Below are 16,785 nucleotides of genomic sequence, written 5' to 3'. Positions count from 1 at the left end.
GATAACTATATTTTACCTCCATAATAAACAGAGAATTGGAGTTCCCATTGTGGCACAGCAGAAACAAATCCAACTAGGAACCATGAGGTTGTGGGTTCGAGCCCTGGCCTCACTCAGCGGGTTAAGGATCCGGTGTTGCCGTGAGCTGTGGTGTAGGTTGCAGACGAGGTTTGGATCTGGTGTTGCTGTGGCTCTGGCATAGGCCAGTGGCTATAGCTGTGATTAGACCCTTAGCCTGGGAACCTCCACATGCCGCAGGTGCAGCCCTAGAAAAAGACAGAAAGAAAAAAAAATAGAGAATTCACCATCATCACTTTAAGAAAGCATTTATGGAATAATATTTTTGTTTATTTCCTACCAGACAAGGCCGTCAAGTTTGCATTTTTGATGAAAACTTCAGTTATTCCAAGGGCCTTCAAAACATTTTTTAAATCAACTTCTTGTTCCACTGTGAACCTGGAGAACACAGAAGGGGAAAGTATTTAGTTACAATATCTTGTTACATGGGACAAGAATAAAATGTTAGATATGATGATTTTAAAAGTCTGTTTTCTTATGGTTACCAAGGGGGGAAGGTTGGGGGGAGGAATGGACTGGAGGTTTGGGATTGGCCTATGCACACTGTGGTATATGGAATGGTTGGCCAATGGGAACCTGCACAGCAAACTCTACCCAATGTTCTGTGATGGTCTATGTAGGAAAAGAATCTGAAAAAGAATGACTGTGTGTATATGTATAACTGAATCACTTTGTTGTATAGCAGATATTACCACAACATTGTAAATCAAATATACTTCTATAAAACTTGGGAGTTCCCGTCGTGGCGCAGTGGTTAACGAATCCAACTAGGAACCATGAGGTTGCGGGTTCGATCCCTGCCCTTGCTCAGTGGGTTAAGGATCCGGAGTTGCCATGAGCTGTGGTGTAGGTTGCAGACGCAACTTGGATCCCATGTTGCTATGGTTCTGGCGTAGGCTGGCAGCTGCGGCTCCAATTGGACCCCTAGCCTGGGAACCTCCATATGCCATGGGAGTGGCCCAAGAAATGGCAAAAAAAAAAAATATATATATATATATATGTATATATACTTCTATAAAACTTAAAAAAATAAAAATCTGTCTTAAAGAGGGTAAATTACACTAATATCGGCTTTTGATTACAAGTAGCACTTGATTGTTATTATAGAAAGAGAGGGCATCAAAAAGAGAAACATAACAGAATAGTATTAAATTAGGAAGCCAGAGTAATCTTAATATGGAATCTCTCCCAAACCAATGAATGATGTCACTCATCTCTCCAATGAAAAGTGTGGACCAAATCTGGTGGCATTAACAAACAAACGCATTTTTTAAAAAAGCAAAGGCTTTATCTTTTTATAAAAAGTGAAAACAACTGGTTAGAACTAAATATTTTCTTTTTAAAAAAGCTGTTGCCTCCTAATCAATACAGATCATAAATATAAGTCTTTAGCCAGTGGGTTGTGTCCTTAAAAGAGCTAGGTCTCTAATAGTCACTAAACATTACAGTAACAACATATCTGATGTCTGGTTTTAAGAAGAATGACAAGGGAATGGTTACTATAAGCAAGATCCAGACACCAAGAGGAATGATCGGAGAAAATAGTTTTAGCAGGTCTGCGTTTACAGGAAAATATAACTAACAGATGAGCAAATTATAGGAAACATATTAAACTAAATATCCTCCACTTAACACTGTTTATTTTGTTTTCCACAAAGAGCAGATATTGACTGTGAAAGTAGAAAAGAGGGATGAGTTGGAAAATATGTAATGTCTTGGAGAATATATTCAATGACTTGAATGAATTCTTAATGAATTTATTAAATTGAATGAATTTCTGTGTGTGCTTTGTTATTTATTTATTTGTTTATTTATTGGTCACTTATATAGAGTTTTCTACATACCAGGAACTCTTCCAAATGTATAAAACAGATTAATTTAATAAAAACAGATAAATTGAAATATTACTTCAGCCCATCGAGGTAGGTATTATCCTTAGTTAATATTAGAAGAAGCTGAGGGGTAGAGAGATGCAATAACTTGACCAAGGTCATACAGCTAATAAGTGGCAGAGTTGGGATATGGAGCCAGGTAATATTATCTACATCCTGATCTGCCTAAAATAGGAGGGCAAAGGGATTGAACCCACGTCTCAGCAGTGACCGGAGCCTCAGCAGTGACAACCCAAGGTTCTTAACCCACTGAGCCACGTAAGAACTCTTATTATTTCTTAAAAGAAGTTTGGATTAATCACACTTTTGGGGCTAGCTATTCAGGTGAGGATGGTAGCCAGATTGAATTTGGGCAAATTCCCTAATTCCTGAGCCTCGGGTTTGGCATGTGGAAAATGCAATAATAATGCTTACCTCATAGTTTTTTGAGGGGATTATATAAGTTTTCTAAAAGTTAGGATGGTGCTGGCATGTAGGAGATGTGTAATAAAGGGCAGATGTTCATAGTTCTTACTGTGTTGCAGTTGTGTGTAACATTCACAGTATTATTGATGTCAAGGTGTTGAATATTTGCATTTTATTTTATTTTTTATTTTATTTTATTTATTTTTTGTCTTTTTGCCTTTTCTAGGGCCGCTCCCACGGCATATGGAGGTTCCCAGGCTAGGGGTCTAATCGGAGCTATAGCCGCCAGCCTATGCCAGAGCCACAGCAACATGGGATCCAAGTCACGTCTGCAACCTACACCACAGCTCATGGCAACGCCGGATCCTTAACCCACTGAGCAAGGGCAGGGATCGAACCCACAACCTCATGGTTCCTAGTCGGATTCGTTTCTGCTGCGCCACGACGGGAACTGAATATTTGCATTTTAGTGGTAGTAGCTACTCTGATTAAATAGCTGTACTAATCTCTGCTACTTTAACTGTAAAGTAGTCTTTTTCATTTTAATATTTGTAGTATATAGCATAGGACAAAATGCATAGGTCGAAGTGAAATAAAATCTAAGTGTCCATGAGATTATTCGTTTAAAATAAAAGACAAGATGTAAATAATTTTCATTTATCCATTCCTTGTCTTTGTTCCTTATCAAACTATTGAAAATTAGCTATTATCCATTTACTCTCTTCCTCTTTATATAGACTAATATTAATACAAATAATCATTATCATTTCCCATATACTGAGTGTCTACAATGTCCCAGGCACTAGGCAAATCCTTTCATGTATCATCTCTCATTTAATTACCCCATGATAATCTCACACAATCCTGTAAAATAGGTATTGTTATCTCTATTCCACAGAAGAACAAACTGAAGTCCAAGAAAGCTAAGCAATTTGCCCTAATCACATAGTTAGGAGATGGTAGAATGAAGATACAAACTATGATCATTCTGATTACAAAGCCCCCCCCCCCGCCCCCCGACACCCACCGCCAATCACCATAATTCCAACAATAGTTTATTTAAAGGCAGACAAACAAACTATAGGAGATTTTACATTTTACCCACCAAATTTGAAAATAAAAAGCCACAACACTGCTTTTTGAAAACCAAACAGCTTGGCTATTTTTGTAAAGGCATTTGATATACTATTGCATTTTCAGCTTTCTATCTGAATGAATTAAAGAGGTTTGTGGAGGGCAGAGCATTGGAGACAGTACACGTGTGGAGCAAGTATTACGAAAGAACAAAAATATGTTACATGTAGAGATTTATAAAACATATAAGCAAACCCTTTGTAGAAAAACCTGATGAAAAGCACTCATGTTAAAGAACAAAATAGATGGCTTATGCACTAGTTTTTTTTACAAACATGAAACTGAAGTGCCTTATTAGTAGACAGTCATTTCAAAATAGCAGGATGGTTTCTGGTTACAAAATAGAGAACCACTTATCCTTTGATTTCTAGCACTCTGATCATAAATGACAAGTCTGAGACTACACATTTCAGAGTGGAAAGATACTAAAGCCAGGTCCATCTGTATTCTAAGTGTTAGGAGATTTGATTTTGATTTTAGAAAAATCTTTTTATACCTAAACAGTATCATTAAAGACTGAAAAGTAAGAATAGACAATGCAGAGAGCTATTTTATTAGAGCCATATTTAAAACAAACTTACTTAGAAAAAAGTATATATAAAGCTATCTGTAGATTAACAAAAGATAAATACTAAGACTTAATAATAGTAATAATTATTATTAATAATAATTATTATTAAATAGTAATAATTATATGCTGCTTACTCCATGGCAGGTGTTATTCTAAAGTACATTTTAGATATTTTGCATATATCATATATAAATAATATATAATGTATTTCTATATTAGCCAAGATATTTTGTCTGCTATGGATAAATTGGAAGAATATTCGGCAATCTCATTTAAATCTTAGAGATATATGACTACGCATAAACCTTGTGGTATTTCACTGGATTTGCTGATATTACATAGAAATCTCACCCTCTTCTACATTTTCAGAGTAATATCTCTATGTGAATAAAACTATATAAACCCTTTAAGACAGACACTTGAGTAAATCTGGACCACAACTTTTGGAAAGTTTTTACCTTTGCTAAAACTGAGTCATTTAAATCATTACCTTGTATTTTGGATAAAAATACTATTTCAATTTAGCATCTGATCCTTATAGGATTTATTGTTCAGGGGAAAAAATAGCAATACAAAAGTACTTGTCTCCCCCAAATACCCCCATCCCTAAATACCCTATGCCTCTTAAGGAAAGCATTTTAAAGCAATTTGTATAAAATCTGGTATAATAGAAAGAAAAGTACCTGTCAAATAGGACAAGAATGTGGTCAAACTCAGAAATGCAAAGCTGCATTTTCAGAGTAATATCTTCATGTGAATAAAACTCTATAAACCTTTTAAGACAGACACGAGTAAATCTGGGCCACAACTATTGCAAAGTTTTTGCCTATAAATCATTACCTTCACTTAACAGTTAGTGGGTCCTAATGTTGTAAAACGGAGGGGCAGACAGTTTTCCATTGATTATTACTGACGCATTGCTATTTGGAAACAGTTAATCTCTTAAAAACAGAAACTGAATGTGTCTAGCTATTTAGCCTCTCACTCTATGCTTTAGACATGCAAAGGGAGAATTCATGGAACTCCTGGAGAAATGTATACATGGTAATTAACTGTGCCTAGTATAGTAACAGGCATTAATATGAGCAAGCAAGCAACACTATTTCACAATTAAAGAGTATCTCTTAGAAAATAAAAATTAATTTTCTTCTGCTGCCACATTCAATTTCTCGGTGGACAGGACCCGGAGGTCACATTCTTTAGTGAATATGGTTGAATTATAATATGTGATATTTATTAAACTTTCATTTAGAATTCTTTAAAAATACCCCTAAATAACTTTACATCTTCACAGAACTAAGGCATTTGGAGATGCTGCAGTTATTTCATAGAATTTAATGAGAGGCATTAACTAGGTGCCGAATTTCTCATATTACCAAAAGGAATGCCTTACAAAATGCAAGGAAAAAAATACAAAATTAATGATAAAAGGTCACTAGATGAGAGTTTAAATCTGATATAGTTATTTAAATTTAAATATTAATATTCAAAAGTAAACCGTTCTTTTAGAGTTGATACATTGTTCATATTAAATATGTAGATATAAATGATCATTTATTAAAAAAAAAGCCCTTGGGTATGTTTGTTAGATATTTATTGGCTACCTCTCCTTGAGAACAGACATGGTGAAATCTTTCTACATAAATGTATCATCATAAAGTTGTGCAACCTATCTTATTCAAAAAGAAAAAATAATATTTGGGTTATGATTACCTTAACTTTTATATGTAGACTAAGAAATATATAGCCATATATATATATATATATATAATGTTTTATATATGTAACATGTATATATATATACACATATGTGTATATATGTACTATATATACATATATGTATACATGTTATATGTGTTATAAATATGGCTATATACTATGAACATATAATACTAACATAATGTGTTTACATCTTTCTAGTCAAAAATGTCTACAATTCCAAATAGCTGTCCTTCATTAACATAAACAAACATCAGCAAAGTTTTTGGAAAAATAAACATTTATATAAGATGTTACTTTTGTTTATTTATTTATTTTTGTCTTTTGTCTTTTTAGGGCCACACCCTTGACATATGGAAGTTCCCAGGCTAGGGGTCAAACCAGAGCTGCAGTCAGCCTATACCACAACCACGGCAACGCCAGATCAGAGCCATGTCTGTGACCTAAACCACAGCTCACGGATCCTTAACCCACTGAGCGAGGCCAGGGATCAAACCCAAGTCCTTGTGGGTACTAGTCGGGTTCGTTAACTGCTGAACCACAGGCACTCCCAACATGGAACTTTTAAATGACAATTCATAAAATTAGAATAAATATGAGTTAATAAGATTTTAGTAATTCAATTTTAATACTAATATCTTATTTATCACCCTTCAATATTCACAGCAATTAATCACATTTATACAATTTTCTTAATATGGAATGAAGAGTGGAACTGTACTTCTGCACATGTACATGTTTATTGGCTATTTATTCATGTGTCTTGCTTTGTAGCCTAGAATTTACACCTTAGGTTTATAAATTTGTTGTTTGTGTTTACTGGTGTAGCTCCCCTATTAGATTTTATGGTGTTCAAGGACAGAATAATGTCTTCAATTGAGTTTGATTTTGCAAAGACTTATTGTGTCTGTGGGGTAGGAGAGAGAACTGACTTTACCCTAGAAGAACTTCCAGAAAGAAAGCAAGACCCACAAAAAAACGTATTATTTATTGTGGGTGGTAACATAAATGTATTGTAATTAGAGGGAAGTGCATAACTGAAGCAAACTGAGGGTCACCTGCTCCATCATGGGGTTCGTGAAAGGCCTCCTTGAAGAACTGATGCTAGAGCTGTACCCTGAAGGCTAAGTAAACATCTGGCAAACACACATGAGGAGGGCATTTTAGGCCGATGCAAAACATACAGAGACTCAGAGGCATAAAAGAGCATGGTGTCTGTGGCATAATTACAAGCACCTGGACAGTACCTGTTACAACATATTTGATGTGGTGAGTGGATAGAGATAGGGTTGAGGAAGTGGATGGTAGTCAGAACATCGAGGCCCTGCATCAATTTTGTTCTTTCAGCCACCCAGAGAATTTTAAGCTTCTTCCTGCCTATTTATGGTTGTATCTTGGCACCTAGCACCTGCCTTGCTTGCACTTCTGCCAACGATGTTGAAGATTATTTTCTCTCCAGCTATTATCAACTTTAAATATTAATGAAATACAGAAGACTGTCAAGGCAAGTGGTATTCAGAGACAATTTACTGAAAAATCTTCTAAAAAGAAGCTAAGAATATTGACTCATATCTGAAACTAGGTCGTCATAAGTAGTATTGAATGAATCAAGAAGTGAGCCTACATCTCTGGGCAGGACTGAATGAGTATGAAAGAAGACTTTTTAAAAAGATGGAGGAGTTCCAGTCGTGGCTCAGGGGTTAACGAATCCAACTAGGAACCATGGGGTTGCGGGTTCGATCTCTGGCCTGGCTCAGTGGGTTAAGTATCCGGCGTTGCTGGGAGCTGTGGTGTAGGTCTCAGACACGGCTCGGATCCCACATTGCTGTGGCTCTGGCGTAGGCCAGGGGCTACAGCTCAGATTCGACCCCTAGCCTGGGAACCTCCATATGCCGCAGGAGCGGCCCTAGAAAAAGGCAAAAAGAAAAAAAAAGATGGAAAGGAGTTCCCTGCTGGCTCAGTGGCTTAGGCCCTGGCATTGGTTATTGCTATGGCTCTGGTCACTCCTGTAGCATGGGTTCAGTCCCTGGCTCAGGAACTTCCACAAGCTGCAGGGGCAGCCAAAAAGAAAAAAGAAAAAAAGAAAAAAAGATGGAGAAAGAGGAATAAGGAAGGGGAGAAGGAATAGGAGAGCAACACAAGACAAAATTAATTCAAAAGCAGAGGCAAAAGTTTCTCTGAGTCAGAACCCCACTGATACCCTTACCTCTGTGCCGTCAGAGGGAGTCACACAGGAGCCTCTTACCTGGGCAGGTACACTTCCACTTTTTGCTTCTTCACAGAGTTGGCCCATTCTTCAATGAGCTGTGCTTTGACCAAGGGCTCCAGGGTGGCCAGTGGAACTTCCTGTCTGGACAATACCAGCATCATACTTATCTCATCTCCCTCATAGGGTATTTCCAGGACTTGGTAGATACCACCAGCTTCATTGGAACCATCACTAAATTCCCCTAAAGAAGGAAAGAAGGAAGGAAGGAAGGAAGGAAGGAAGGAAGGAAGGAAGGAAGGAAGGAAGGAAGGAAAGAAAGAAAGAAAGAAAGAAAGAAAGAAAGAAAGAAAGAAAGAAAGAAAGAAAGAAAGAAAGAAAAAGAAAGAGGAAGGAAGGGAGAGAGAGAGAGAGAGAAAGGAAGGAAGGAAGGAAGGAAGGAAGGAAGGAAGGAAGGAAGAAAGAAAGAAAGAAAGAAAGAAAGAGAGAAAGAAAGAGAAAAAAGGCCCATGTCAAAGCTTAAATGAAATGTTTAAATTTGTTATAACTATTCCAAAACAGCAAAATATAAGAATTTCAGGTATCTGGGAAGAAGAGGATTTAATTTAAAGTTGGTCCTGAAATTCAGGTGAATCTTCAGCTCTACATAATTTATTTTAGGATTCCTCAGAATTGTTTCACATTTGTCATAACATGTTCTCTAGACTTACCTTTTTTTTTTTTTTTTTTTGGCTTTTCAGGGCCACACCTGTGGCACATGGAGGTTCCCAGGCTAGGGGTTGAATCAGAGCTGCAGCTGCCAGCCCACACCACAGATAGCAACTTGGGATTCTTAACCCACTGAGTGAGGCCAGGGATCCCTTCGTCCTCATGGATACTAGTCAGGTTCATAACCCACTGACCCACAATGGGAACTCCTAGACTTACTTATTTTTAAATGAGGTATCTCAAATGGATATATATTTAAAGGATATCATCAGGAAAAAATAAAAAGTCCTGATTAGAAAGTTGGATGTAAATCACATTTACCAATATCCAGGTTATTTCTAAGAAGGGAAAAATTGACCACATAATACACAGTATTATTATTATTATTACCACAGCTAAAATTTTTGAGGGCAAGGTAGCAAAGCCAAAATGCAATCTATGGAACATACCTGCGGTGGTTTAAACCTCCAAATTAAGTAATTAGGTAAGTTATGTAATCGACTTTGTGTTCTGTGATCTAAGCTAAATTGACCAGGCTTCTATTTTAAAAAAGTAAATAAATGTCTTTAAAACAAATGATTCTGCCACTACTTTAAAATCTTCCTGGGGTTCCCGTCATGGCTCGGTGGTAATGAACCTGATTAGTATCCATGAGGACAAAGTTTGATCCCTGGCCTTGCTTAGTGGGTTATGGATCTTGCAATTTCATGAACTGTGGTATAGGTTGCAGGCGCACCGCGGCTCTGGCATTGCTGTGGCTGTGGCACAAACCAGCATCTGCAGCTCCAATTCAACCCCTAGCCTGAGAACTTCCATATGACATGGGTGTGACCCTAAAAAAGCAAAAGAATAAAAATAAATAAATAAAATAAAAATTTCCCCATTTTAAAAAAAATGCTTTCATTCTAAATATTTTCATGTAACTGATCTAGGTCCTTTAGCCATCACATTAAATATTCTGGTTCTCAAATAAATGGGTGTTTCCCTTTCTTATTTTGACTGTCAATTTGATTAACTGATTATGATCTTTGTTTAGCTGATTATAATCTTTTAATTTTACAGTATACCTTTAAATAGAATAAAAGATTAGTTCTAACATATACTTAGCTTACAATTATATTTCTGCTTATGATAATAAATTAATAAGTTCAACATGGTGTATAGAAAGGATCCATATCCTAAACTGAAAAGTCCAGTGAAATATCCTTGAAAATAATGCTAACAGTGCTGTCTTGGTATGACAAATTATAGACTCTCAATAAGTGAACCTATGAATAAATAAATATGTCTGATCATATACACACAAGTATGAAAGCAAAATTTTAAAAGAATGCTAATAATTCAAAAAGTGGTGAGGTGTCCAAATCGAGAGTTGGGTGAAACATATGGTTTGCGAAGAACCACCTCAAAGTGAATGACTTTCCAAAGTAACTCAAAACATTGTAACACAAGGTCAGATGTTTTCATATGAATAAAGCAACTCAGCAGGTGTGATCAATTTTATAAATTAAGAAACATATTGGAAAACTGTCAAACCATATAGTATTCACCCAGGATCTAATTAGAGGTCTTTCAAATGGAGCCAATAAAATTGAATTGAGGCCAAACTAGATTGACAAGAAATCTGAATAGTGAATATTTCATGTTCTTTCTTAGAAATCTGTTGATATGCTGAAAGAAGAGAGAAATAAAAGCCAAAATGTCTTACCATAATAAAATTCTCCTTGTTGATACATCATTGGAATTTGGACTTCACTTTCATCATCTTTAGTGAAGGAAAACGTCCTGGTATTTTCAGGTCTGAATTGTGACTTCCAGTTTCCCTTAAAATAGACAGCATTGATGAGGGCCAGATGAGTGACAGCATCAAAATCCGTTGGGGATACCAAATCTTTCAAAAGACCTATTCAGGGAAAAAAAAAAAAAAAAAAGGATGAAAATGCATATTAAATTGAAGGTGAAAGGAAACCAAAAGGTTATCAAACTACCTTCTGATAGAGTGATTGAGAAGAACTTTATACCCTTACCAAACTTACAATAAAAATTAAAAGTATCTAACTTTTAAAGGAAAAAAATGTTACACACACACACACACACACACAAACACATTCTTACAGACTAAGGGCATCTAAAACACCCGCCCTACCTAAAATAACACTAGTAGCCTTGACATTTGCATAAACTACAGGAGAACATACAACAGAATTTCAGGCTTCATTGCTTTCTAGTTGCAATGATGCATATAAAACTCTTAACACAGGATAAGCATTCAAGAAATATTTCAAAGTTTATTCTTGAACAATATACATGATTAAAATGTCATCCAAATCAAGCTTTTCCCCAATGGATATCTTTCTACCAAATATAACAACTGTTTTTGATTAGGTGAAATAGATGAGTAAAAGGCAATTTATCTCATTGTGCCTTATTTTTTATCGCTTGAAACATTTCTTTCTAAGTCCGTTGTGAAAAACACTGGGACTTTGTTGATTGCTGAAATTGTTTAAAAATAATTTGGAAACAAACATCTTTTAATAATTCAAACTAATGCAGGTGAATTATGGTTCTTAACTTACTCTTTGAATGTTAAAAAACAAGCATGTGGGAGTTCCTGCTGTGGCTCAGAGGGTTACAAACCCAACTATAAGGATGCAGATTCAATCCCTGGCCTTGCTCAGTGGGTTAAGGATCTGGTGTTGCCATGAACTGTGGTGTAAGTCCTAGGTGTAGCTCAGATCTGTTGTTGCTGTGGCTGTGGTGTAGGCTGGCAGCTGCAATTCCGATTTGACCCCTAGCCTGAGAACTTCCATGTGACACAGGTGTTCCCCCCCCTCCAAAAAAAAGTAGCAGGAGAAGTTCCTGCTGTGGCACAACGGGATCAGCGGCATCTCTGGAGGGCTGGAAGGCAGGTTTGCTCCCCAGCCCAGGGCAGTGGATTGAGGATCTGGCATTGCCACAGATGTAGCTCAGATCTGAAACTCCATATGCCACGGGGTAACCAAAAAAGAAAAAATAGAAAACAAAACAAAACAAAACAAAACAAAAAAAGTGTAAAGGAAATGAGAAGAGGAATAATTTCAGAAGTGAAAAGAGTTTAAATTAAGCTCTTAGAGATAGAGAGGAACCAAATGACTTACTATTTGTGTTATTCTCCACCCATTTATTGATATAGTTGGCCACAGCTACATTTTGGCTGAAGTCCACATGATTTACTTCTGCATTAAAGTACTTTTTCAGCATTTGCAAAAACTCATCATTGACATGAAATCCATTTTGCACAAAGAGGGAATTGGCAATTTTCATCACATACTGGCTTTCTTCAGCAGTTACCATGTGAGAAAGATCCTTCAGGAAAGAAAATTCTTCACCTGCAAAATGACAAAGAAAAGGTATATGAGTGAAACAAACACAGTGGAAGATACTAGAGAGTAGAGGAGTCCTAAGACACAGCCAGGAGGATTGATAGAACAGGGACCCAAAAGAAAAACACTGGCCTATTCCCCACATGGACATGGAAAGGAGGTTCCAGTATATTTGTGCTATGTCTAGATGTTCAAGGTAACTGTTCACAGTTTAGGATTATCAACTGATACTATTTTTCATTTTAATTGATTACCTTGGTAGAATCTACAGTGATATTTAGGTTGTTTTCTTTCAAAGTAATTAGGTTACTTTAATTAAATTAGTCTTATGTTATAATTATCAGAATTAAGAATTAAATTAATTATCTGGTTTAAAAATCAAAATAATCCTTTAAATTTTACATTGAGTAGATTTTAAAAAAGCTTCTAACTGGAACATCCAACGGCAACTGTTTTTGCTCTCAACTTCTTAATGAGTTAATACACACGTATATTGGAAACATTAAAACAGAAGTTCTAGGAGTTCCCGTCATGGCGCAGTGGTTAACAAATCTGACTAGGAACCATGAGGTTGCAGGTTTGATCAGTGGGTTAAGGATCCGGTGTTGCCGTGAGCTGTGGTGTAGGTTGCAGATGCGGCTTGGATCCCGCGTTGCTGTGGCTCTGGTATAGGCCGGAGGCTGCAGCTCCGATTGGACCCCTAGCCTGGGAACCTCCATATGCTGTGGGAGCAGCCCTAGAAAAGGCAAAAAGACAAAAAACAAACAAACAAACAAACAAAAAAAAAAAACAAAAAAACCCAGAAATTCTACATCTTGTCAAAGTGATTATGAAATAAGTTTTGGCTAGAAATTTTCTTCAAAACAAAAATTTTTCATGATGATACAACGTTTCAAAAAAATTCTTGGATTCTATTTAAACAATGAAGATACAGTTTAAGTAAAAATTTCTGATATTCTTAAAGAATAATGTTTTTCTTTACAGCACTCATCACAGTTGTAATTTCTCATTTATTTATATGATAATTGATTACTATATGCCTCTCTAAAATGGAAACTCCTTCAGAGCAAGATCATTGTTTGCTTTAGGAGTTCCCGTCCTGGCACAGTGAAAACAAATCCGACTAGGAACCATGAGGTTGTGGATTCAACCCCTGGCCTCTCAGTGGGTCAAGGATCTGGCGTTGTCGTGAGCTGTTGTGTAGGTCGAAGATGCAGCTCAGATCCTACGTTGCTGTGGCTTTGGCATAGGCTGGCGGCTATAGCTTCGATTGGACCCCTATCCTGGGAACCTCCATGTGCCAAGGGTGTGGCTCTAAAAAGCAAAAAAAAGATCATTGTTTGCTTTAGTTTATCACAGTGAGGTTTATTTAAATAACAATAATTATCATAGATATAATTTCCTTAGATTAAATGAGGCAGGGTTGCAGCTAGGAATTAAGAACTTTCTTGGGTTTCCTATGTTTCTTTTACCCATACCATCTCAGTGAAACCACTTTCTTATCCTTTGTAAATCCTGCTGCCTCAGGCATAAGGCAACGTAACTGAGTTGAAAGTTAAAAATTGAACCATCTTAAAAAATTAAACCTAAGCACACTTACCACTTTTCAGACTCTCATATCCCATTGAATGACGGATTTCTTTCAGGGTAGACCCTTGGGCCCCAAGTTCCAGCATTCCCATTGCAAGGGTGACACTCAATGGAGAGAAGAGAATATTTTCATCTTCCCCAGTGGCTCGAAGATGGTTGTACATATTCACTGAAAACTCAGTAATAGTTTCATCTGTGAAAGTGGTCCCTAAGGCCAAACTTTGCAGCACCAGCAAAGAGAAGAATCCAAGGAAAGCCATGTTGGAATAGTTTCAAGCCTGGAGAACAATAATTTACATATTAATTATTAATTATCTCAGAGAAATGAAGTGAAAGGTAAAAAAAAAGAATAATTTCTTGGCAAAGTTGTAAAGCAAACTAAAAGTTTTTAAACATATGCAGTTAGTGTCTCTGAAACAAGAGCCCCATTAAAGGATTTGCTGGGAGATCTTGTTAAGTCAATTAATAGTCACATTAGCAAATAACAGTGCTAAGTTCTGAAGATTCTCCCAGAAACAAGATAGCCTTGGTCCTACCTTCATGGGGTTGAGTGTTTAATGAGGCTAATTTATCAATTTTCATAGTTTCTCCATATACATTTTGGTTTCACAATATACATTTTGGTCAGACTTTGAAACAATTTACTCTAGCTTACACTAAATTACATAGGTCCAGGACAACTAAAATGAAAACCAAAATATATTTGCAGAGTTTAAGACGATTTAGTGAAGTCAGGCATTTGAAAATGCTCCTTGACCCATTTACTACAGTTTATAGAAACAATGCACCATGCAAGTGGGTTACCAACTAGTGGAGAGAGATGAGACACACACCTTCCAGGAGCCCCAGTTTATTCAGCCCAGGCTGCAAAACGCACAGGAAGTGGTAACCCAGAGAGAAAGCAGATTCGGTACATCCTTGTGTGGTTTTCCTTATAATTTGGTTCCCTACGAGGCTGCTGTCCTCAGTGACAATCTCTGTTCAGGGAGGGGCCTCCCTCCTATAACATTGTCCTTTCACACTCAGGCTATGTTATCATTTCAGCTTATACCAATAAACTGGTGCTTCTATTCAATGACTATTTCTAAATATCAAGCTCATCCAATTCTTGAATCAATTTTTCTTGGGAAGAGAAAGCAGCATTAGTGCCCAGATATCTTGGAACAATATGCCCACCTCTTGGCACACCAGCTCCCCACCCACCCTGTCTCCCCATAAATAGTCTGATTGGTGCACACTGGGGACAGGTGTCCTCCCCTCTTTCCTGGTATTCTCACACATTGTCACTGTAGACATCTCAAAGCTAAACTGCCTATTCAAAAAAGTAATCCTTGCTCTTGATCTTTCAAGTAATCCTTGCTCTCGATCATTAAAACAACAGGAAAAGTGATGTTGAGCAAACACATTTGGAAAGTTGTGTTTCAATTAGTATGAAGCATTAACAGCCCCCACTACTCAGTTAACAGAGTGCAAACACACTTAACCTAAGAGCAGCGTGTTTCCAACAGGCTTTTGAGTCAGAATGTCCTAAGTAGTCTTGCAATTCTTGTGATTTCAATTTCAGGGAACTTTGTCTGGTCCCTTTGCAAGTCCATTTTGAGTTACATTTCAGGTGTCAGTTTTTCGTTCCAAGTCCCCCCACATCCTTCCCCCTGCTTTAGTATGAAGGTTTCAATAATTCCTGCTTGTTGAGGAAGGTAAAGCTCAGCTTTATATAAACTCTCACAACCCAGGATGTGAGGAAGATGAGAATGGATCTTGGTGGGAGATGAAGGGCACTGCTTCAGAATAGCATTAGCATTTGGAGAGAAGCCAGGTATAGGAGCACAGCTGTGCTGCTGGTCCACCAACTTTGAACATGGATGGGAGACTGCTGTAGCATTCTCTCTTCCTCTGTCTTTTCCAGAGAAAAGTAGAAGAGATGAGTTTTCTCTCTCTAGTTTCAGATGGAAGAAATTTAGCAAGTGCTCTTCTAAGTTGAAAGAGAACTGAAAACACATCTGGTATTTAATACTTAAGATGTAAGATTGTTTAGGGGAACTTTGAAATCCAAGTCAGGTCCAAAAACCCATGTCTTCATCACAACACTATACTGCTATCTGATGTGCCACTTTCATGTTTACCCAGCAAAGACCCAAACCTGGGCCTCCTTCCTTTCCTTTAATGTTATCTAAAACAGGACCAAGAAATTAAAGTCACCAGATGATAGCAGTATCTGTCATTCATTAACACAGCTATTGGTAAAGCACTGCATTTAACATGAGTATTGCATTGTAAACTAGTAAGAAGGTTTCATTCATATAAAAAAAAACCCACCTATTGCCAACCAATAAGCATTTCATAAAGTAAGGCCAAGTCTACTGTGTTTATGGGCATTTTTATTTACCATAAAAAATATGATAATAAGATGACAGTAATAGCCGATATACGTTGCATGACTTATAACAAGTCACGTGCATTCTCTCAGTTTTGGATTCCTCATTCTTGAAATGAAGATACCCATCCCTATTCTGCACAGTTATTTAAAGAAGCAAGTGAAAGAGTGAGCATGTTTGAAGCTCTCATTTTAAGCTACAAGTTACACTGGTAAAGGACATTATCATTAGAAAATATTTCCTAGGTTTGTGCACCTGCTAAGAGGATAGAGAGCCAAAAGGAGTATTTTATCATTTGTGTCAGCCCATCCAGTGTAGCACCATCAGGCTGACAGAGGTATCATGAAGATACCAAAATTTATAAGGACAGGCTCTCGGCTTCAAGGAACTCACATCATTGTGGAACAGTATGAACTGTTACAGTGATTCTTTCTTTTTAAGAAAAGAGATACTTTTAAGAAGCAGGTGAAAGGTAAATTACCTCCTCAAAAAATGTAGGCTCGTGGCACAGAACATTACATTCACTAACAAGGATATTTCCTGACCTCAGGTTAGGACACCCTGGTCTATAGCATTTGGTCAATGCAGAAAGAAGCAGTGTTTGATGGACCCACAGCTCTGCAACCTCCCCTTAATGGTGAAAAGAGATGTCAAAATCACTAATGTCCCACCCAGCTTCCACAGAATTCCTGGAAAGAGCACCTCTGTGTTTGTGAGTGGGCTCATCCTAGGGTCATGAGCAGCA

The 16,785-nt window shown here is 37.1% G+C and overlaps 1 protein-coding gene across 4 annotated transcripts in view; it reads right to left on the bottom strand.

Annotated features, from left to right (window-relative positions):
• The window catches only part of SERPINI1 (serpin family I member 1), a 76,877-nt gene that overhangs the window by 16,854 nt on the left and 43,238 nt on the right, over window positions 1–16,785 (bottom strand). For all 4 annotated transcript variants that reach the window (XM_047785888.1, XM_047785877.1, XM_047785899.1 and 1 more), the window contains 5 exons: window positions 13,676–13,943; window positions 11,851–12,081; window positions 10,422–10,616; window positions 8,045–8,249; window positions 359–456 (listed from right to left, as the gene is read on the bottom strand). In XM_047785888.1, coding sequence (XP_047641844.1) covers window positions 359–456; window positions 8,045–8,249; window positions 10,422–10,616; window positions 11,851–12,081; window positions 13,676–13,925 — 979 coding nt within the window. In that variant the 5' untranslated portion in view covers window positions 13,926–13,943. The remainder of the gene's footprint in view (window positions 1–358; window positions 457–8,044; window positions 8,250–10,421; window positions 10,617–11,850; window positions 12,082–13,675; window positions 13,944–16,785) is intronic.

This window comes from Phacochoerus africanus, chromosome 1 (assembly GCF_016906955.1).
Source record: "Phacochoerus africanus isolate WHEZ1 chromosome 1, ROS_Pafr_v1, whole genome shotgun sequence".
Classification (NCBI taxonomy): Eukaryota; Metazoa; Chordata; class Mammalia; order Artiodactyla; family Suidae; genus Phacochoerus; species Phacochoerus africanus.
This window is presented reverse-complemented; position numbering and strand designations above follow the sequence as displayed.